Genomic DNA, 23,968 nt, shown 5'->3' with positions numbered 1-23,968 from the left:
AAAGAAGGGAGGGGCAGAGGGAGGGAGAAGGGAAGGAGAGAAAAAATGTGGCTATAGGAAATTATTTGCTATTTACATTTGTGACTGTTTTGTTCTGTAATCATTACTACATAAAAAGTAATGAGTAACTCTTCATATTAAATACCTATAGGTACACTTTCCATGAATACCACTTTTGTTAACATTTCAAGTTCTCTGTGTAGCAAGTGAGCTTGGTTCCTACTGTTTAAATTATCTGATTCTAGATTGAATTGATGCTGCTGCTATTCGTAAGGGATAATGTACAGCACAACCATTTCTGTTTTCCCTCAGTAACTCTTCTAGTAGGGAAATCTTCCTACAGTTTATTGATGAGAACAGCAGAGGGGATTTCAAAGAAATGCCAACAAGTTCAGGATGTTCTTTTTGTAAAATAAATTTTATTTATGGAACATTTTATTTAATGTTTATTTAGTAAGCCCCACACCCCTCATGGGGCTCGAACTCATGACCCTAATATCAAGAGTTGCATGTTCTTCCAACTGAGCCAACCAGATACCCCATCAAAATGTTGATTTTTTTTTTAAAGATTTTATTTACTTATTTGACAGAGAGAGAGAGATCACAAGTAGACAGGGAGGCAGATAGAGAGAGAGAGGGAAACAGGCTCCCCACTGAGCAGAAAGCCTGATGCGGGGCTCGATCCCAGGATCCCAAGACCATGACCTGAGCCGAAGGCAGGGACTTAACCCACTGAGCCACCCAGGCGCCCCCAAGATGTTGATTTTTAACTTCTATCTAAAATAAAGCAAGTGCTGCTGTATTCTCAACATGTATCTTCACATCAGTAGTAGGTATAAGAATTTATCCTGTAAAATGAGTGTTAAATTTAAATTTGTACTTTGATGTAAGAAATGGATTCCAGATCTGTGATTTCCTGTGCATGGAGATCTTCTTTTTGATAGATACTGAAATTCAAAACATTCTATCAAATTCTTAGAATGCTTGGTGTAATATCAAAATCTCCACTTGTGGGGCACCTGGGTGGCTCAGTGGGTTAAAGCCTCTGCCTTTGGCTCGGGTCATGATCCCAGAGTCCTGGGATCGAGCCCCGCATCGGGCTCTCTGCTCAGCAGGAGGCCTGCTTTTCCTCCTCTCTCTCTCTGCCTACTTGTGATCTCTGTCTGTCAAATAAATAAATAAAATCTTTTTTAAAAAAATCGCCACTTGCTTTGTTGATAATTATTCATAAACCACTGGGTTGCTTTTCTTTTTCTCAGTATTATTAATCTCATTGATTAGTACCTAATGACCTAAGTGCCTATCGTTATTAAGAGGTCAGATTCTGGACTCAGGCCGCCTGGGTTAAAATCTCAGCTGGAGATTATGTTGGAGATTACTACCTTTATGTCCCTGAGCAGATTACTCCTCCTCCTGGGGCTCCATTTTCTCATCAGTCACATGCAACTTCCAGAGTACTAACCTCCCAGAGTTGTCCTGATGGCTGTCGGTGGTTAAATACATAAAGCTCTTACAACAGTGCCTTGTCACACAATGAAAGCTTGGGAAAAGTTTGTTGTGTTGTTACTGTTACTTTGTTACTGTTGTTTTTTGGAGACTCTCTCAATTTTGCAGCAAACAGCTCTGCATTGGAGTGCTTACTACAACAACCCTGAGCACGTCAAGCTGCTTATCAAGCATGACTCCAACATTGGGATTCCTGATGTGGAAGGCAAGATCCCCCTTCACTGGGCAGCCAACCACAAGGATCCAAGTGCCGTTCATACAGTGCGATGCATTCTGGTGAGTATGGTGGTGCTGCTGGACCTTTCCATGGAACAATTTTTTTTTATGAAATAGCCAATGTACAAAAGCAGATACATGACACACAAATTATGAAGCAAAAGAAATCCAGCAAACATGTGAACCTATCACACAAGAAATACAACATCTTAGTGCTTCTATTTAAGATCACAGAATTTCCTGTATGCCAATTTCTTTTTTTCCTTTTTCAAAATTTTTTTAAAAGGTTTTATTAAGAGAGAGAGATCACAAGTAGGCAGAGAGGCAGGCAGAGAGAGAGGGGGAAGCAGGCTCCCCGCTGAGCAGGGAGCCTGATGCGGGGCTTGATCCCAGGACCCTGAGATCATGACCTGAGCCAAAGGCAGAGGCTTAACCCATTGAGCCACCCAGGCGCCCCTAATTTCTTTTTTTTTTTAAGATTTACTTATTTATTTGACAGAGAGAGAGCAGGGAGTGAGGGGGCAGAGGGTGAAGGAGAAAGTGTCCCACACAGAATCCATGCTGAGTGCAGAGCCTGACTAGAGCTCAGTCCTAACGACCTGAGCTGAAACCAAGTCAGACACCACCCACTTCACCACGCAGGCGCCCCTCCTCTGTGCCAGTTTCCAAACATTCTCTCCCCTGTGTCTCATTTGCCACGTCCCCCATCAATCACTTCCCTGAATTTGTGTTCATCATGTCCCGACTTTGTTTCATACTTGTGCTTATTAAATACTTCATGAAGATAGCATTTTTAAATACTCGTAAGATCTGAAGAATATGGAAACCACAAATAGTCATGTACTCATCCCTGAGTTTTGTTTTTTGTTTTCGTTTTTGTTTTTGAGAGAGCGAGCGAGCATGCACGCAGGGAGCAGGGAAGGGGCAGAGGAGCTTAAGGAGCTCCACGCTGGGTGTGGAGCCTGGCACAGGGCTCAATCTCACCACCCTAGATCATGACCTGAGCCAAAATCAAGAATCCCACGCTCAACTGACTGAGCCACCCGGCCCGCCCCACGGATCTCTGAGTTTAAGTGCGAGTATGTTACTGTTTCCTTGGAAGCTCCCTGGGTACCTCCCAGCACCATTCTATTCTCCCCTTTCTGAGAGTCGGCCACCATCCTCAATTCCATGTTTGTCATTCCTGATTTTCATTATAGTTTTACCACATATATTCATATCCCGAAACAATATATCGTTTCATTTTGAATGTTTTTGACATTTGTATACATGGAATCACGTTGAATGTTTTTTGTAGCAATGTGCTTTTCTTGTTCAGTAGTATGCTGGTGATTTCATCTATGCCATGTATAACTGTAATATATTTTTTTACTGCTACATAGTATTCCATTCTATGAATAAGCCACACATTATTCAGTTATTCATAGACATTTGGAACTATTTCTGGTTCTTCGCTATCTAAAAATAGTGCTGCTTTGGAGCACCTGGGTGACTCAGTGGGTGAAGTGTGGGACTCGTTGATTTCAGCTCAGGTTATGATCTCAGGGTGGTGAGATCGAGCCCCTAGAGCAGCTCTGCACTCCGTAGGGAGCCTGCTTGTAGATTCTCTCCCTCTGCCCCTACCCCCACTAGCATGGACTCTCTCTTCCTCTTTCTCAAATAAATAAATCAGTTTTTTAAAAAAAATAGTGCTGCTTTGAACTTTTTTTTTTCTTTGAGTGATGTCTACAGCCAGCATGGGGCTTGAACTCATGACCCTGAGATCAAGCTTTGCATACTCTACTGACTGAGCACGCCAAGTGCCCCTGAACTTTTTTTTAGCATGTCTAGGATATATATGTAATTGGATGTTGCAGGTACATAGAAATGCAGTTGATATTTCTTGTTCATTAGCATATGCATCTAACCAGCTTGCTCTACTTTTTATTAATTTTGAATTTTTTTTAAGATTTTATTTATTTATTTGACAGACAGAGATCACAAATAGGCAGAGAGACAGGCAGAGAGAGGGGGGGAAGCAGGCTTCCCACTGAGCAGAGAGCCTGATGCAGGGCTTGACCCCAGGACCCTGGGATCATGACCTGAGCCGAAGGCAGAGGCTTTAACCCACTGAGTCACCCAGGCGCCCCTAATTTTGAATTTTTATCAGTGGTTTCTTTGAGATTTCTAATCACTCCTTAGATTCCAGCTTACAAGCTATGGTAGTCTAATATTTAGCCCTATTTGTTTAGAACACACAAATTTGACTTTAAAAGATAAAATTATTTTGTATATGCAGTGATTACTTCTCAACTCTTTTAGGCTATTACTTTGCTTCTTTCTGCCTTTCATTGTTCCTCTGGAGGGGTCTGTTACTGGTCTAATTGTCTTACTTTACAGATGATCTATCTTTTCTCTCAGGCCACTTTTATATTCTTCTTTGTGTGGTATCCTATAGTCTCACTGCAGTGCGGCTTGGGATGGGGCTTTTTTTTTTTTTTTTGGTCCTGTTTGGTGTATACTCTGCATTGTCAGTTCTGGAAAATATATAGTTATTATCTCTTTAAATATCCCCTCTCTTTCATTCTCTATACCCCTGCCTTTAGGGTCCCAGTTACACATATTTTAGACCTTTTCATGTATTATCCTTGTCTCCTCTCTTCTACAATCCACGCTCTCCTCTCTCTTGTTGTGTTCTGGATAAGCACAGCAGGTGTGCCTTCCCGTTGACCGAGCCTTCCCTCCACTGAGTCCACTCCCTTATTTGTCTTCTTCATTGGGCCTTTAACCCTAATGATTATATTTTTACATCTACAAGTTCTACCTGGGGGGCGCCTGGGTGGCTCAGTCAGTTAAGCGTCTGCCTTTGGCTCAGGACATGTTCCCAGGCTCCTAGGATGGAGCCCCTCATCAGGATTCCCTGCTCAGCAGGGAGCCTGCTTCTCCCTCTCCCTCTGCCTGCTGCCGCTCCCCCTGTTTTTGCTTACTCTCTCTCTATCAAATAAATACAATCTTTAAAAAAAATAAAAAAATAAAAGCTCTTGTTTTGTTTTTTTTCATGCCTGCCTCGTCTTTTTGTTAGTTTTTATTCCTTGCTCATCTTTTATTTCACTTTTTATTTTCTTCCATGCTTTTTAGATCGTTATTTTATATTCTTTATGTGTCAGTTTCATTATCTGAAATCCTTAGAGAGTACTTGTCACACATCATATCTTATTTCCTCACAGATTTGGCTCCCTCGCCCCTTATAAACACATCTTAGTCCTTGGGAAACTCAAAGGCCCAAAATACCACCATGGAAAAATTCTGCGTCTCTTTTTTGAGGTGTTTATAATACCTTTCATGCACTGATTTTTTTTTTTTAATTGGGAGCTGGTTTATTTAGATAAATGACTCCACTTCATTTTGCTATTAGGCCCTTCCGAACTATTCTTTTTTTTTTTTTTTTATAATTTTTTACTTTCATGCACTGATTTTATAAAATAGGGTGACTGTACAGGCAGCTCTAAACCTGGAGTGGCCCTTTGGAGAGTGCTCACATTGGGGCAGGACCTCTTGGCTTTGGATATGACCTGATCTGGGCAGGAATACGACCTTGTGGGCGGCAACCGTCTCTAGCTGAAGCAGCCACAGAGCTCTCATCTGCCTGTGGCACTCACAGCGGCTGGGGAAAGAAGCTCTTTATTCTCAAAAGGGGACCTAACCAGTGGCTACAAAGACCTCATAGCAAAAAATGAGTAAATGTGAACTGTCGATTTAAACAGGACAGCCCATAAACATATGATAAATCCCAACCTCGTTCATAAAACAAATTCAGATTAAAACATCAGCAAAATGCTTTCCACACCTACAAGGGAAGCAATGTAGTAAGCTTGATATAATACCAAGGAGTGAATTTGTGCCGACATGTTGCCCCATGTGGGGAGATAAAAACTTTTACACATTGTCATGGATGTGTTAATTAGGGTAACCATTTGGAGAGCAGTTTGATAATACTTAGCTGAAAATGTAAATATCCTTCTACCCAGCAATTCCCCTGCTAGGTGTCTGGGCTAGAGAAAAATCTCACACATGGGCTACAGGGAGACCTGTAAAGAAAGCATGTTCAATGCAGCATTATTGTTAATAATGGGGAAAATGTAAATAACCTAACTGTCCTTCAGTAGGAGAAGGGGTAATTAAGTTGTGGTTTAACAAATGAACTAGTATCAACATAAATACCCAGAAGTATAGCGTTGAAAGAAAAAATTGCCAAAGGATATACAGAGCATAAACTCAAAGGTATAAATATTGAAAGCACACATACATAATTTATGTATTGTTATGGGTGTACAGATACATAACAGAAATACAAAACATGCAGCTTTATCTGAACCTATAGCGGATACAAAAGCACCTTAGACAAGATATTGACAACTATTTAATCTGGATAATCAGTACTGGTGTTTATCGTATCTTTTCTGCATTTTTTTAGGGTTAAACATGACCAATTTTTAAAGATTTAGAATGTATGCTTTTTTTCTGAATTTTACCACTTTGTGCTAAGAGAGAATATACAAGTTTAGAAAATCGCCCAGTTACTACATATGTCCAGTGATTTATTGAGGATTCCATATGTTTCTAACATCTCCGATTCCTTAAAAATAGGATGCTGCTCCCACGGAGTCTTTACTGAACTGGCAAGACTACGAGGGTCGGACCCCCCTTCACTTTGCAGTCGCTGATGGGAATGTGACGGTGGTTGATGTCTTGACCTCCTATGAAAGCTGTAACATAACATCTTACGATAACTTATTTAGAACTCCGCTTCACTGGGCAGCTTTGCTAGGTGAGTTAACTGTGAATCAAAGGATCAACGGTAAGAGGAACTACATGAATACTAGAAACTTTCCATGGCTTCCCTTACCCCATCGGCTCCCACCTCCCATTTAATTATTTTAATTTTCAGTTGATATGCAGCATCTCATACTTAAATCCCTCTATTTTAGGCTTAAATTTTAGTACTACAAATACATTCTCTGTTATATGTTGGTTTTAATTTCAACACAATGTCTTAACGTGTTTTAATTTGTATTTTAAAAGGAGTGCACATTTGGGTGCCTGGATGGCTCAGTCAGTTATGTGTCTGCTTTGGGCTCAGGTCATGATCCCAGTGTCCTGGGATCGAGCCCCACATTGGACTCCTTGCTCCGCAGGGAGCCTGCTTCTCCCTCTGCCTGCCAGTCCCCTTGCTTGTGCTCTCTCTCTCTCTGTGTCAAATAAATAAATAATAAAATAAAAATAAAAGTCATCCACATTCATCAACAAATGTAAATATAAAATAATCTTCTTTTCACATTCAATGCCTATGTGGGAAGGGACTTTAATTTTATGTTTGTACAAATGCTATAATATGTTATTTGTTTTCTTCATATTTTCCCAGTAAGCCTTTTACTTAACCTTTTTGGGGCTCACTCTGTCACATGAAAGAGTGTAAATATGTGTATGTGTCTGATTTTGCAGGGGACTGAGAGCCTTTCTCTTTTAGTGAAGGAGGTTTACACATTAATAGTCACTGTTATGAGTGCCTTGGTGGCTCAGTTGGTTAAGCAACTGCCTTGGGCTCAGGTCATGATCCTGGAGTCCCACAGGATGGAGTCCTGCATGGGGCTCCCTGCTCAGTGGGAGTCTGCTTCTCCCTCTGCCTCTCCCCCCACCTGTCTTGTACTCTAACTCACTCTCTCTTTCTCATTCTCTCCCTTTCAAATAAATAAATAAATAAATAAAGTCTTTTAAAAAAAAAGTCACTGTTATAAGGTATATAATTTGGTCTTTTTTGAGTACTTTGAGTGTCTTTGGTGGTTTCTGAGTATTATTGGTGGGTTTTTTTCTCTTATTTTGGGTCCCCCCAAAATTTCCTTTGTTTTCTGCCTTTTGGTATATAGATTAGGTTTGTTGTTATTTGGTTTTGAATTGCCTAATGTTTTAGGATGGTTTTATTTTTTTAATTTTTATTAATTTATTTATTTATCTATTTTAAGAGGAGGCAAGCTCTTCCAGAGACTTGAGGTTTTTTGTTGTTGTTGTTTTTTTAAGATTTTATTTATTTGACAGAGAGACAGTGAAGAGGGAACACAAGCAGAGGGAGTGAGAGAGGAGGAAGCAGGCTTCCAGCCAAGCAGGGAGCCCAATGTGGTGCTCAGTCCCAGGATCCCGGGATCATGACCTGAGCCGAAGGCAGACACTTAACAACTAAGCCAGCCAGGTGCCCCTAGGAGGGTTTTTAGATTCTACTTTAAAATTCATCAAAAACTTTTAAAAACCTGAGTCAGCGTTAAAAGCAAAACTACGTCTACTGATTTCCACTTAGCACCCTTTTCCTTATCATTTTTTTAGTATTTATTAATATGATCTGAAGTTTTTCCCAGTTATTATTATGGACTTCGTTTTTAGATTACACACTGTGTCTTTCTAAAATACTTTTGCATTTACATTCAGTTTTATTGTCAGATTTAAAATTATTATTTAGATCTCATTTCAATATGCAGTGCCATCCCCTCTTTCTTTTCTTTGGCATCCTAGGAGGACTCCCCAACTTTGTCTCCATATCAGTACCTTGACTTTGTTCCGTAAGTTCTGCTTTCTTTCTGCCCGTCATCGATTGTTATTTTAGGTTGTATTTTGGTTTCCTTCTCTCATCCAAATTTCTTTGTATCTCAACTTATTTCCTTTCCTCCTCCTTCCATCACCTTTTCATTTCAGATTAAGTCCTTTTTAGGATATCCTGTTTCATTTCATAGAGCTCATCTCTTTGCACAAGTCAAAGATGGCAGACAGTTTCCTGAAATTGTCCTCTGGATCCTTCTCTGGATCATTTTCTGAGGTACACACGTCATCTTTGCAATGATGCTCTTTTTTCCCTGCCCTATAGTGTGTTTTCATATGGCCTTTACTGAATTTTTCTCTTCATCTTTCCAACAAGATGGCATGTGTCCCGATAGCCTGCCTGTGGTCCTACTCTTTGCCCATCTCTGGGAATCGCAGCTCAGATCCTGTGTGGGAGCAGGTAGAGGAGCACAACTCCCACTCAGAGTCCCTTTTCCTGCCTGGTTTTCATGCAGTGCGTCCTTGTTCTGCTGATGTGGCGTCTTCATCGCCCAGGTCCCCACTGCGCTGAGGCAGTAGAATGCCTGAATTCAGGTTTTCCAAATCTGCTATTTTGGGGTTTGTTCATTCTTTGATCCTCCCTACAGCCCCTTGCTTGTGGAAACCACAACCTCCTGAATGAATATACCACGGCTGTTCCTCTGGCACCACCTCATCACTCCTGCCACGTGCTTCCTTGGACTTGAAATCACTGCCTGGATGGGAAAAAAGTAGAGGGGGGAGGGCAGAGCGGGTTGGGAGGAGGCGGCAGAGATCACAGGAGAATGTATGGCAGCGCATCCTCCTGAACCGCGGAAGAGAACAGTGGCGCGGTGCAACCTGGAAACTGGGGACAGTGACGGCTGCCCCGGGCCAGCTTCCCACCTGTTCTGTGGGCAGTGTCATAAAGTGAAGCCACAAAATGCACTGAGCTGATAGCTGGTACAGCTTTTCCTCACTCTAGCAGTTATAATGATTGTCATTTCCTTTCTGATTGAAGCATTAAGATTTTAGTGTTGTGTTTGCTTTTGTTCTACATTAGCATAGTATTTTAGTGAGAAGTTAGAAGAGGCTGTACTAGGGGCTGCTATTCAGAAAATTTCCCTTTAAAGAGATTATAAATTAAGTGGTCTTTTAACATGCTCACTTCTTGTTGTGTCTGCTCTCAGGCCACGCACAGATCGTCCATCTCCTTTTAGAAAGAAATAAGTCTGGAACCATCCCATCAGACAGCCAAGGAGCGACACCCTTGCACTATGCAGCTCAGAGTAACTTTGCCGTAAGTAACATATGACAGTTCTCTTTTTTCTTAATTAAGTTTTTATTCTGATGCCGTTCTAGATTCGTACACAGCCGTAAGAAATAAAACAACGAGATCCCATATACCCGTCACCCGGTTTACCCCTATGGGAACATCTTGCAAAAGTATGAAACAGTATCATAAACAGGAAATTGGCATCCCTACAATCCACTGATCTTATCCAAATTTCAGTTTTGCACGTACTCATTTCTGTGTTTGTGTCCCAATTATATCTTAACAGTTGCTCACACCGTTAACTCTGGCTGAGATGCAAGGGTTAGTCTTCCTCTTTGTAAAGTTGTTAGTCATGGGAAATTGTAAGACCGTTTTATATTGGCTGTTCAGTGTAACATTTTGTTCTGTGTAAGTATATTTCCTATTCTGGTTAATTTTATGGCACTAACATTTTATATGCGCTGTGTTCAGCTCGCTGTAATTGTCCTGAAAGCAATATGGCAAAGCCTTAGAACAGGTCCAACCTTGCCTAGTGCCCTGACTCCCCTCTCTGCCTGCTGGATCACCTGGCCCAAGGTTCTTTCCCTCTCCAATCTTAGTTTCTTCATATGTAAGATGAGGATAATTATATCTTTTCCTTCAGGATTGTTGTAAGAATTACAGAAAATTTGTGACCAGTGCCTAGTGTAGTTCTTGGTACAGAGCAGGTACGCAAGGTACACAATGCCATGCATTCTTACTATTGCTAGTGCTAATAATTTTATGCATTATACAGCTGAGAAAGCAAAAATATGAATTATTATTTCCAAAGATACTGAATATGGCTAATTCTTCCCTTGCCACCCTTTATATAGTTTACAGAGCATTTTCTAATCCATTATGTCACTGCTTCTAGCCAGCAATATGTAACGGCTAGGCTGCTTCAGCTCTGAGTAAGTGGCCACCAAGAACTACAGACTCATCCAAAGATACACACGTCAAAACAGTCAGAGTTGACTGCCTGCCTCTCTGCCTAGTTGTGATTTCTCTCTGTCAAATAAATAAAATATTAAAAAAAAAAAAACAGTCAGAGTTGATTCTATGCCTTCTGTGTGGGTGTGTGCGGTGAAAACTTTGGTTTCATTAAATTATAAGAATGCTGTCATCAGCAGAGCATAATCTTCCTGATCTCCCCAATGCATCACTGAATATGTCAAATACTCAGATTGCTAAAATATCTTATTTTCCCAACTTTCTTTCTCTCTGGTACCCAGAGCAACCTTCCTTCTTGACATTTCTAAAACTTTATCACCCAGACTTTTGGCAAACCATTTTCTTCTACTGTCTCCCATCATTCTATTATCTCAGACCCTTTCTTGCTCCAGATAGATAAGAAATTCACTGGCCCAGCCTCATCAACCTGTAGAAATCAGAATTCAATTCATACTTCAATACAAGCCAGTGAGAGGACATGGCTTCCCTAATTTACAGAGGAAGAAGCCAACGCTTCAAGAGATTAATTGACTTGCCCAAGATCTTGAATTCAGGTCTTAGACTCCAAATTTAACACGTACACAGATACTAGCAATTAAGTGACTAAGGCTGTTGGGAGTAAAAATGAATGACAGAACATTATGGATGTTTATTCAAAGAAATACTTGCTCTGGATAATCTGCTGACTACAGAGATGATTTTTCAGTAATTCTGCAAATCTTCTAAGCTCCGTTTCTAGTCCCTTGATCTTCTTGGACTCTGTTCGCTCTCAAGAGGCTACAATTCCCTATTAAGAAAACAGCAACAACGAGACCCACAAAAACTTCTGCAAACACTCATCATTAAGAAAACATACCCAACATGGGGTGCCTGGGTGGCTCATTGGATTAAAGCCTCTGCCTTCGGCCCAGGTCATGATCCCAGGGTCCTGGGATCCAGCTCCGCATCAGGCTCTCTGCTCAGCAGGGAGTCTGCTTCCTCCTCTCTCTCTGCCTGCTTCTCTGCCTACTTGTGATCTCTGTCTGTCAAATAAATAAATAAAATCTTTTTTAAAAAAAAAGAAGAAAACATACCCAATAAAAAAATGTTTACAAATTAGTAAAAAGAAAACAAACCAGAACATTACCAACTTTTTAAAAATATAACCTATTGTTTATTAAATTATGATAACATTTCTGTCATAATCAACAAGTCCAATGTAGTGGATACTCTTAGTTATCAACTTCTAAAATCCATGTGTTTATTCGAATCTAGCATGTACTAGGCATATACCCTAGATCCCGGGAGCATGATGCTGTAATACCTCAGCAGCTCAACAATGAGTTTTAAGACTAGGAAGCAGTGTGTACAGTGGGAAGTGTGCTGTGACTGAGCTCTGAGTTCTACTCCTATATCTGCCACCAATGTTTATATATGACCTTGAACCTGAATTTCTTCATCTGGCAAATGAAGGGTTGCATGAGGAAAGCCCTTGAATTTCTTCCTGCTTTAGCGTACTGAGCACCAACACTTGACACGTTTTTGGCCAGCTCACAGCCTCCAGAACTTTTTCTGAGAGAAAGCAGGAGTTCCATCCAAGCAGAAGTTACTATGATCTCCCTAAAAGTTTGTAAGCATCTGAGGCTCAAGGAAGGAAACAATTTAAAATGCTGGGAATATTAGCCCCCATTAACACTGTTAGGCACTGTTATCAACAATAGCCAAATTCCACAAAGAGCCCAACTGTCTATCGACTGATGAATGGATAAAGAAGTTGAGGCATACATGTGACAGAATATTACTGAGCCATAAAAAAGAATGAGGTCTTGCCTCTTGCAACAGCATGGATGGAGCCAAAGAGTATTATGTTAAGTGAGATAAGTCAGTCAGAGAAAGACAGATATCATACGATTTCACTCATGTGTAGAATTTAAGAAACAAAACAGATGAACATAGGGGGGGAAAGAGAGAGAGAAGCAAACCATAAAACAGATTCTTCACTATAAAGAATAAGCTGAGGGTTGCCAGAGGGGAGGTGGGGTGTCGGATGGGCTAAATGGGTTGATGGGGGTTAAGGAGGGCACTTGTTGTGATGAGCAACGGGTGTTGTATATAAATGATGAATCACTAAATTCTACTGAAACTAATATACTGTATGTTAACTAACTGGAATGCAAATAAAAACTTGAAACTAAAAAAATAAGAAAATAAAATTGTCAGGTACTATTAGAATTACTATGGGTCCTAATTTTTGTGTGATTCCATAGAGGAAGGACCTTGTATACAGGAATTGCTAAATAAATATTTGTTTAAATGAATTGAACACTGCATTTCTCAGTAGTCACACATCATTATTAACAATAATTCAATAAATGCATTAAATAAATAATTAAATTTATAATAATGTAATAAATGCATTAAATATTTTTTACATTATAGTAACAAAGCCACAAGAGAATGTATTAACCTCCTCTATAGGCATGGCTGAGTGTACAGGTCTCTGCATGTAATGTCCAAGAAAAACTATAGTTTAATGTTGCTTATGACACTGAATACTTGTTAGTCTTTTAACTGTCATAAAATTTTAAAATTTGATTGAGGACGATCATTCTCAATTATGAGGATGTTGAATGAGGGTGTTAGGTTATGTGTTTGAAATGCATGGAAACTAATACTAATATACGAAGAAAGAGGATTGTTGCTTTCAATGGAAATTGTAGTTTCATTATTCATAAAAAGATAATTTCATTTGATTCAAAAGCAGGGAAAAATACTTTGTGTCTTAGTGGAAGTCACATATACCACTGGCTTTATTACCATAGAAAACACCACCCTCTTGTCTCAATTTTTTTAATGAAGTTTTCTTACAGGAAACAGTTAAAGTATTTTTGAAACATCCTTCAGTGAAAGATGATTCAGACCTTGAAGGAAGAACATCCTTTATGTGGGCTGCTGGAAAAGGCAGTGATGATGTCCTTAGGACTATGCTGAATTTAAAATCTGACATTGATATTAACATGGCAGACAAGTATGGAGGTACAGGTAAGAACCGGCAGGCGCTTTTGGTTTGCTTTCTTTCGGGTTCCAAAGTGGGTAGGTGCCCTAAAACTTATACAGTAGTGCGTGAAATCATTGTTCCTGATCTAATATTGTTTAACTTGCAATTGTACTTGTTAAGTTGCACCTACCAGGATATCACTCCAAACGTTCTATTTCCTCCAAGTTTGATAGCTAAATTTAGCCTGTGTTTCCACCAGATGAATGGTGGCATTTGGTTTAAAACTCTGGTTGCTCCTGGGTGTAATATGCAACTGATGAATCACTAAGCCCTATCTCTGAAAATAATAATATAATATATGTTAATTAATTGATTTTAAATAAAAATTTTTAAAAAACAAAAACAAAATCTCTGCTTGCTCTTGGGATGCGAGGGTGGCTCAGTCAGTTAAGCATCTGACTTTTGATTTTACCAGAGGTCATGATCTCAAGATCCTGGGATCAAGCCCTGCATCAGGCTTCCCATGAAGATTCTTCCTCTCTCCCTCCCTCAACTTGCTCTCCTCTCTCTCTCTCTTTAAAATAGATAAATAAATCTTTTTAAAAAATAAAACTCTCAATACTCCTTAGACATGATTAGAGGAACTCTTCTTATTTATCTTTGTGTTAAAAAAAACCATAAGCCTGTACTTAAAACTATGTATATTTAGTAGTTATCAATTATATTTTCAAAAATTTAGAATTATATTTTAAGGAATAACATATCTAAGTATGTTCTCACCATTCTCATTTAATGTGCTCTTTTCTCAGATTTGAAGAACATTCCTTTCTCCCAAATCTCCCATTTTAGAGAGGAGCCCCCATGACTCTTGAAGCTCCAGAGCTTCACGTTAGATTTGCATCAAAGACTCTCGTAGATGCTTCTTTCTCTCTTTTTCTAATAAGAGAGCACTTTGTGCATTGGTTAATAAGAAAGGTATCAATTTTTTAGCTTTCATTGTCAACTTGGAAGTCCCTACCTCGTATCCTAATTGCAAGTCTGAAAAAGAAAGACGATCACACAATAGCACAACAGCGCAGAACAGAATAAAAACTCAGCGTCAAGCTTCTCAGTGTTATGTTTTCATATTTGTAGAAACATAGTAGAGCCATTTGCACCTATCAGTTGTCCTGGATAAGATCTTTCTTGGCTTCCAGAACTACTGATACAGCACTTAGTGGGGAGCAGGGTTATACCTAATAATTTCCGTCCTATAACCTAAACCATCACCCCTTCTAAATTATTTTTTTAAAAAGTTTTTTGGGTAATATCAATTCTAATAAAAGCTTTAGCCATCAAAAGTATTTCTTTAGCAAAGCTTTGCAGTAGACCTTAAGCTTCTTAAAGAAGGGTATAGTGCAGACATGTAGGACATTGAACTTATAAATGGAGTGAACATTTCATTTTTTGTCAGACTTCCATTAATATGCAGCCTTTCACTTTCTCACTAGCTTTGCTTTTAGTTTAACTTTTTCATGTATTTTAATAAAGTATGGTCAAGGATAGTTCCATCCTTTTAACCAAAGGTATCTTTCCGATGTGCACCATGGTTAGAGTTCAGACATAAATTGTTCTCAGATTCATTAATTCCCTGGCTCTTTCTCCTAAGGGGATTTTATTATATGTCAGACATGACTTCCTGACATTTCTTTTCTTTAAAAATGAGTTTCTCTCCATCATCCCTCTACAGGGTAGTTTTTCCTTCCCATGAAAAAGAGTTCTCATCAACAGCAACATAAAGACATTATTTGGATCTTGATTCAAATAAGCTATAAAAAAGTATAAAACCATCAGGATACTATGGGCACTTTCTAGATATTTAATATTACAGAATTTTTGTTAATGTTTTTCAGGTACAATAATAAGACTAGCCTTTCCTTGCAATGCCAAGGCTAGGGCTCTGTGGAACCCATTTCTGCTTCGCCAGTAGGTGCCCTGTTAGAATCCTCCTGTAGGGGGCGGTAGAGGGAACCTGGAAAGCTGGAAGAATGGGATTACAACTTCCTGTTTGCTGGTTTCCTGTTCCTCCACAGGGCTCCTCTTCTAGACTTTTAAGCTTCAATAATTCTATCTTCTTGTTTTCATTCCCACAGTCCTAGAATTGCTGGCTGTCTTCTGCATGTATTACCTCTGTGATCCCTTAGTGTTCCTTTTTTGGTTTTTTCCTTCTTTGGTCCATAGCTAACAATTCCTTATTTTGAACTCTCTCTGTTAAAGTACCTGGCATGGTTTCTGTCTCCTAAGTGGACCCTGACTGATACAGTGGTTGTGTTTTTAAAAAAAGAAAAACATTGTCTTTTAGATAGACTACTAAAATGTTTACAAATGAAAGACTAGGACTCTAGAATTTTATTCAAAACAAAAGTGGGGACAAGGGATGGCAGTTAGATGAAACAAGACCAGGCATCTACTGATTGTCCCTTAAGCTAGGGAGTGGCTGTATTGCATTCCCTAGATTACTGTCTTTTCTTTTGAATATGTTTGAAATTTTCCATAACAAAAAGTTAAATTAAAAAAAATTAAGGCTCTCTGTAAATTTGTGATACCTTCTCAAAGAAAGAGCAACAATAGTTAAATCTAAGGCTATTTTAAAGTAATGTAAATGCAAATAGTCAGAAATGGGGAATTTCAATTGATAAGAAAATGAATTCTATCTTTTGCTTAGTTGGGATTTTGGAACAGTTTTTTTTTTTTTTGACACTGACATTTATCTGAACAGTATTTATTCCATACTCACACCACATCACACAATTATAGAATTTTGAAATTAGAAAGTACATTAAAATCAAATCTAGTCCAGGGTTTTCCAAACCAAATTTTTCAGAACAACAAGTTTCTATAGAGTGCTTGAAGTGTTGCCAAGGGGGGCGGGTACTTAATGGGCAACCCTCCACCCCTGCTTTAGTCAGAACTGCTCAACTCTTACCAGTTTTATTTATTTATTTATTTATTTATTTTGACAGACAGAGATCACAAGTAGGCAGACAGGCAGGCAGAGAGCAGAGGACATTGTCTTTACTGAGTCAATGTCTCTACTGAGCAGAGAGCCCGATGCGGGGCTTGATCCCAGAACCCTGGGATCATGACCTCAGCTGAAGGCAGAGGCTTTAACCCACTGAGCCACCCAGGCGCCCCTCTTACCAGTTTTATATGTTGACTGTTTTATAAAGCTTCCTTTGGGGGCAGATGTATTCTTATGCTCTTAAAGTGTAAAAGTCACATGGAGATGCAACATGGGGGGTTAGGGGGATAGGAGAAGAATAAATGAAACAAGATGGGATTGGGAGAGAGACAAACCATAAATGACTCTTAATCTCACAAAACAAACTGGGGGTTGTTGCGGGGAGGTGGGGTTGGGAGAGGGGGAGGGGGTTATGGACGTTGGGGAGGGTATTTGCTATCGTGAGTGCTGTGAAGTGTGTAAACCTGGCAATTCACAGACCTGTACCCCTGGGGATAAAAATACATTATATGTTTATAAAAAAAAAATTGGAAGGGGAGGCGAACCATAAGAGACTATGGATCTGAAAAACAACCTGAAGGTTTTGAAGGGGTGGGGGTGGGAGGTTGGGGGAACCAGATGGTGGGTAATAGGGAGGGCACATATTGCATGGAGCACTGGGTGTTGTGCAAAAACAATGAATACTGTTACACAGAAAAAAAAAATAAATTTATTTAAAAAAAAAAGTCACCAAACTATCATAGATGTAGCACCCTTAATCTACCTTACAACACTCCCACCGGCAGTTTGTCAGTCTCTAGTGACACGGCTCCAATATGGAGAACCCACTACTTCCGTCTTAACCCAACTCCTGTCAGAACGTCTTCCTTACACTGAGCCCAGATTTATCAAAGTGAACATTCTGCTCTGTGCTATCTCCCACATGGCAGCACCTAAGATATTTGAAGTCTCTCACGCTCTTCTGAATTTTGTCTGGGCCAAACTAACATTTAGCCACGTAGATCAGGGTCCTCCAACACAAATGCATGTAAGAATTGCAAGTCTGTTTGTTTCAATACAGATTGCCAGGCTATACAGACCTGGGATCTGAAAATCTGTTTCAGATCTTTTAAGTCCTATTGACTCCACCCCTAAAGTAGATCCTTAATCTTTCTGCTTTTCTCCAGCTCCACTCCTGCCAGCGCAGTTCAAGCCACCAGCACTCTTTACGGAGTCTCCTGCAATAGTGTTTGCTGGTCTCCCTGCTTACATTCTCACCTACTACATTACGTTCTCTTGAAAGCAGCTAGACTGATCTGATTAAGGCACCAGTGCCATAATATCACTCACCTATATGAAGTCCTTCAGGGCCTTCATCCCTGGGACCCGTGTGGCCCCTTAGGATCTGGCCTTCTCGAGCTTTCTGCCTTACTTCATTGTGTGGCAGCTTCCTTGCCTTCCCTCAGCACATAAAGTCGTTCCTGCTCTTAGACTAACTCTTCTCTTTGCTCGAACTACTTCCTGTCAAGATCTCCACATTGCTGTCTCTCTAGGACCCAGGTCTCAGCTTCACTGTCAGCTCCTTACCAAGGCTTTTCGTCACCACCCATTCAAGGGGTCTCCCAGTCACTCTGAACATGAAGATATCTTGTATTACTCCAATCACACCATCCACCATCACCTAATGCTTTCTTGTTTATCTGTTTGGTTTTTATTTTGCTTCTCCTGCTAGAACGTAACCTTATCTATTTTGTTGTCTGCTGGATTCCCACCATTGCATTCACACCCAGTCCATAGAAGGTTCTCAACAGATGCCCAGGAATCTGCACTTTTGTAGGCATCCTGGGTTTGCTCCATGGATCACAGTTTATGAAAGAAACATTGTTCTAGGCATTGTAGGGCCAGGAGACTTAGAAGAAACTGGCCCAGGCCTCTAGACAGTCATGTTGGCAGACTCAGAATTTAAGGAGGATGTATTTAAATAGAATTTAAAGCGTAACCCGGAGAGTACTGGCCCAAGTCAAGCACTAGAGGGGAGTAACACAGGCACAGGTCAGCAGAATCTGAAACCCACAAAGAATCAAAATTACTCTTTCAAACCCCACAGGAAGGCACCAGAGAGGAGACCACTTCCTCAGGTTTTTCCTCCTGTGTTGAAATATATTGTTGTTTCTTTTTTTTTTTAATATTTTATTTATTTATTTGACACAGAGAGAGAGAGATCACAAGTAGAGCAGCAGGCAGAGAGGGGGGGGAAGCAGGCTCCCTGCAGAGCAGAGAGCCCGATGCGGGGCTCGATCCCAGGACCCTGAGACCATGACCTGAGCTGAAGGCAGCGGCTTAACCCACTGAGCCACCCAGGCGCCCATATTGTTGTTTCTTAAATTGGGCCCGGAGCCACGTTGTATGAAAAATGCACTCAAGGCAGTGGGCTGTGCATACCCTCGGTACCGCATGGGTGCGCAGGCCGCTGGCAGGAATAGCGTGGCTCAGCCGCTGAAGGACCCAGGATTGACGCTTGCCGTCACACCAACCCCCAAGCATATGCTTATGGAGCGGGTTGGTGGGCAGAAGTGCCTGCGTCATTCAGATCATCTCTCTTTGTCAATTTTGGTTCCCTCACCGTCTTAGAGGGATGAAAAGACGGACTGGTAACTGAGGAAGGGAAAGCATTCAGACCCTTAGGATGGAAAGGAAGTGAGATGAGAAAGGTAGAATGACGGGAAAAGTGTGAGTAGTGCCTACGTCTAGAAAGGAAGACTGAAATCTATAGGAGTGAACAGGAGGGAATCCTGAGGATTCAGTTGCATTTAGCCAAAATGATGAGGACATCAGAAGAGGAGAAGATGCGCGGGTAGAGTAAGAAAAAGGCGAAGCTGTTATCCTAGCGTCGTTTGCTCTCTGTCACTCTCTTTTCAGCCTTACACGCCGCTGCCCTTTCTGGCCACGTCAGCACCGTGAAGTTACTGCTGGAAAATAACGCTCAGGTGGATGCCACCGACGTCATGAAGCATACCCCGCTCTTCCGAGCCTGTGAGATGGGACACAAAGATGTGATTCAGACGCTTATTAAAGGTTCGTTAGTAAGGGTGCTCCTACTAAGTCCCTCTCAAAAGGTAGGAATTCTTGCAGGCGCTGTTTGAAACATGGCTTACAGAGCAGAGGGCCGCCTGGGTGGGAGCCTGGGGTCCCTCCGAGCTCCGCCTGTTGCGTGGTTTGGGAAAATACACTTCACCTGCCCGATCCTGTTTCACTTCGTATAGAAGAAAAATGACTCCTGCCCTGACCGACCTACAGGCTTACTGTAAAAATCTGAAGGGGATAATATACACGGAGGTATTTTGCTAAGAGTAAAGCATTTAAGGGACTGTTGTTACTTTTTTTTCTCAGACTTTTGTTCTTTCTGATCCATGCTCTCTATTTTGGACATTGTCATTATATTTTTGCTTTTTCAGGTGGAGCAAGGGTAGATTTAGTTGATCAGGATGGTCATTCTCTTCTACACTGGGCGGCACTGGGAGGAAATGCTGATGTTTGCCAGATATTGATAGAAAATAAGATCAATCCAAACGTGCAAGATTACGCAGGACGAACCCCTTTGCAGTGTGCGGCCTACGGCGGCTACATCAACTGCATGGCCGTGCTCATGGAAAATAATGCAGACCCCAACATTCAAGACAAAGAGGTAGACAGTCTAGACCTTTCTGTGTTGTTTGCTCCCAGAGGTTCGGAATATTTCTTTGCCATTAACTAAAATAAAGTAAAACCTTTTCCCAAACAGATAACTTACAAAATCATCTGTCAATTAAAAATGAGTTTTGGGGCGCCTGGGTGGTTTAGTGGGTTGAGACTCTGCCTTCGGCTCAGGTCATGATCCCAGGGTCCTGGGATGGAGCCCCGCATTGCATCAGCCTCTCTGCTCAGCAGGGAGTCTGCTCCCCCACCTCCCCCCCCGCCGCCTGCCTCTCTGCCTGCTTGTGATCTTTCTCTGTCAAATAAATAAATCTTTTTTAAAAATGAGTTTTAATTTTTCCGTTTTCCTTCTAGTTCTTGTCTATATCTATATATACCTTAACAAAGTCATAACAGAGAATGGGAATAATTTTATAACTTTCATAAAATATATATACATGGCATGTGTGTATGGATGTGTATACATATATATATGATATTTCACAGACCACATTTTCTTCACTTAAAATCATCACCAGTATTTTCTCATTTGGTACATCATCTTCTGCAGAATCATAGATGCTGCGTATTCCAAAGTTCTAGGACCTTTGTTTAATAACTCATTCAGTTCTTACAGCAACTCTGTAAAGGAGTTGCTATTATTATTCCCATTTACAGGTGACAAGATTGAAGCTCATGGAGCTTACCCAGTTACCCTAAGGTAGACAGTAGTGGCAGGGCTGTCGTGGGGTGTCAGGGTCCAAACTATGCATGTAACCCCAATTTTAGAATTAGGTAACTTCCTATTGCTGGGTACTTTTCATTGTTATAGATCATGTTTCATTAATCATTGTTGTGCATTTAACTTTTCTTTATTGTTTCCTTAGAATAATTTCCCCAAGTGAGATTATTTATTATTGGTATATGAATGGGATTGGGCTCTGGTATATACTGCTGAACTGATTCTTTTAAAAGATTTTATTTATTTATTTGAGAAAGAGAGCATGCACCTGAGCAGGGGGAGGGGCAGAGGGAGATGGAAAGAGAGAGAATCCCAAGCAGACTCCCCATGGAGCACGGAGCCTGACCTGGGACTCCATCACCACGATCCTGAGATCATGACCTGAGCTAAAATCAGGAGTCGGTTGCTCAACCAGCTGAGCCACCCAGGTGCCCCTGTTGAATGGATTTCTAAACCATGTGGCTTAATTTCCCCTCCCCAGCTATGCAGTATTGTATTAACTTCTCTCAGTTTAGCCAGTATTGATTTTTTTGCTACTTTAATTACATTAAGTCTTCAAAAATACTAGCATATTATGTTTTCTAAGCCAGAAAATGTATTTTCTATTAATTCATTCAATAAATATTTTTCAAGATTTTTCCTATATGTGGAACACCTGCGTGGCTCAGTTGGTTATGGGTCTGCCTTCAGCTCAGGTCATGATCCCAGGGTCCTGGGATTGAGTCCCACACAGTCTCCCTGCTCAGCAAGAATTCTGCTTCTTGGGGCGCCTGGGTGGCTCAGTGGGTTAAGCCTCTGCCTTCGGCTCAGGTCGTGATCCCAGGGTCCTGGGATTGAGCCCCGCATCGGGCTCTCTGCTCAGCAGGAGCCTGCTTCCTCCTCTCTCTCTGCCTGCCTCTCTGCCTACTTGTGATCTCTGTCTGTCAAATAAATAGATAAAATCTTTAAAAAAAAAAAAAAGAATTCTGCCTGCTGAATTCTCTCTGCTGCCTTCTCTCTCTGCCTGCTGTTCCCTCTGCTTGTGCTCACTCTCTCCCTGTCTCTCTCAATCTAATAAATAAATAAAATCTTTAAAAAGGGATTCTACCTATATGTAAAAGTAACATAATGATAAATATATGAAATAATGGTCCTTGTACCCAGGTTATTAGAAATGAATCTTTTGTAATCTGTAGTACCTTTTACATTGTTTTTACAAGTTACCGATTTCTTACAGAAGTAGTATATACTAAGCTACTTTCCAGTTCTGTTAGTTTTCATGTGTGCTGTTTTGGATTATCTGTATCAACAGCATATCATTTGTGAATAGTATGCCTTATTGAACTAACTAATACCTCCAGCACAGTGTCAAATAGAATTGGTGATAGTTGGGATCCTTAATTCATTCTGGTTTTTCAAGGGGAAAGCTTGAAATATTTCACCATTGAATATGATATTTGCTATAGGTTCCCCTATATTACTAGTTGCTAAGAATTGGGTTTTTTTATTACAGCTGTTTAATTTTTGTCAGATACTATTTCTGCATCTTCCAACATGATTTTTCACCTCTTTGCCATTAATATGGTGAATTAAAAAGATTCAGGAAATAGTTCCTCTTATTCTCTTACAGAATTTCCATAACTGGTATTACTTCTTTCTTAAATATTTGTAAGAATTCCTTGGTAAAGCCATCTGGCCTAGTGGTACTCTTTGTCTCAAAGGTATTAATAACTAATTCAGTGTCATTTGTAATTATAAGACCACAGATTTCTAGTTATTTTCTTTTCAGCTTTGGTAAGTTGCATTTTCTGAGAAATTTATCCATTTTATTAATATATCACATATATTTACATAAAGTTGGTCCTATAATCTCTTACCTTCTTTATGAATATAGGACCTATAGTGATTTCCTCTTACTCATTTCATATATTGGTAATGTGTGTTGTCCCTTTTCTTTTAAAAAAAAAATTTCATCTTGGGGCACCTGGGTGGCTCAGTGGGTTAAAGCCTCTGCCTTCGGTTCAGGTCATGATCCCAGGGTTCTGGGATCAAACCCCGCGTCGGGCTCTCTGCTCAGCAGGGAGCCTGCTTTCTCCTCTCTTTCTGCCTGCTTCTCTGCCTACTTGTGATCTCTGTCTGTCAAATAAATAAAATCTTTAAAAAAAAATTTCATCTTACTCATATTTTCAAAGGACTTACTTCTTTGTTGATTTTCTATATTTTGAGTTGTTTACTATTTCATTGGTGTTTACTCTTTAGTATTTCCTGCCATCTACTTTCCTCAGATTTGATTTACTATTTTTTAAAAGATTCTTTTGATAGAAGTTAAAATCAGTGATTTTTTCAATATTCATTTCCAGTGTATGTATTTAATCATGCTTCTTATTCTAAGCACTGCTTTAACTTTATCCTAAAAGTTTAGAGAAGTTGTACCATCACTATTATTCAGCTCAAATATTTTCTAGTTTCTGTTCTGATTCATTATTTAACCCTTAGGTTATTGAGAAGCATATTGCTTAGTCTCCTGGCAGTTGGGCATTTCCTCATTATCTTTTGGCAAATGATTATATTGGTTTCCTCTTGCTGTTATAATAAAGTACCACAAACTCGGGCGCCTGGGTGGCTCAGTGGGTTAAAGCCTTTGCCTTCAGCTCAGGTCCTGACCCCAGGGTCCTGGGATCAAGTCCCGCATTGGGCTCTCTGCTCAGCAGGGAGCCTGCTTCCTCCTGTCTCTCTGCCTACCTCTCTGCCTACTTGTGATCTGTCTGACAAATAAATAAAAATCTTAAAAAAAAAAATGACCACAAACTTAGTGGCTTAGAACAACACAAGTTTTTTTATCTTACTCTTCTGGATGTTGAAAATTCCAAAATGGGTCTCATTGGGCTAAAAATCAAAGTGTTGGCAAGGCTGTGTTCCTTTTGGAAGCTCTAGGGGAGAAGCTCTTTTTTTCGTTTTCCCAGCTTCTCGATGCTGCCATCATCCCTTGGCTTGTGGTCCCATTCCCCCATCGTCAAACCTCGCAGTGACTGGCCGAGTCTCTCTCACACTGCATCACCTCTCCTT

At 40.3% G+C, this 23,968-nt stretch overlaps 1 protein-coding gene across 6 annotated transcripts in view; it reads left to right on the top strand.

Moving 5' to 3' along the window:
* The window catches only part of INVS (inversin), a 168,559-nt gene that overhangs the window by 80,994 nt on the left and 63,597 nt on the right, over nt 1–23,968 (top strand). For 3 of the 6 annotated variants that reach the window (XM_046023241.1, XM_046023237.1, XM_046023240.1), the window contains exons 5-10: nt 1,597–1,782; nt 6,349–6,529; nt 9,495–9,604; nt 13,402–13,573; nt 19,429–19,584; nt 19,965–20,194. In XM_046023241.1, coding sequence (XP_045879197.1) covers nt 1,597–1,782; nt 6,349–6,529; nt 9,495–9,604; nt 13,402–13,573; nt 19,429–19,584; nt 19,965–20,194 — 1,035 coding nt within the window. Of the gene's footprint in view, nt 1–1,596; nt 1,783–6,348; nt 6,530–9,494; nt 9,605–13,390; nt 13,574–19,428; nt 19,585–19,964; nt 20,195–23,968 lie in introns of those variants that run through there. The other 3 variants (XM_046023242.1, XM_046023239.1, XM_046023243.1) reach the window with 2 other exon arrangements.

The sequence above is a fragment of the Meles meles genome, chromosome 11, assembly GCF_922984935.1.
Source record: "Meles meles chromosome 11, mMelMel3.1 paternal haplotype, whole genome shotgun sequence".
In the NCBI taxonomy this organism is placed as follows: domain Eukaryota; kingdom Metazoa; phylum Chordata; class Mammalia; order Carnivora; family Mustelidae; genus Meles; species Meles meles.
Note: the sequence above shows the minus strand (reverse complement) of the source record. Positions and strands in the feature narration are given on the sequence as shown.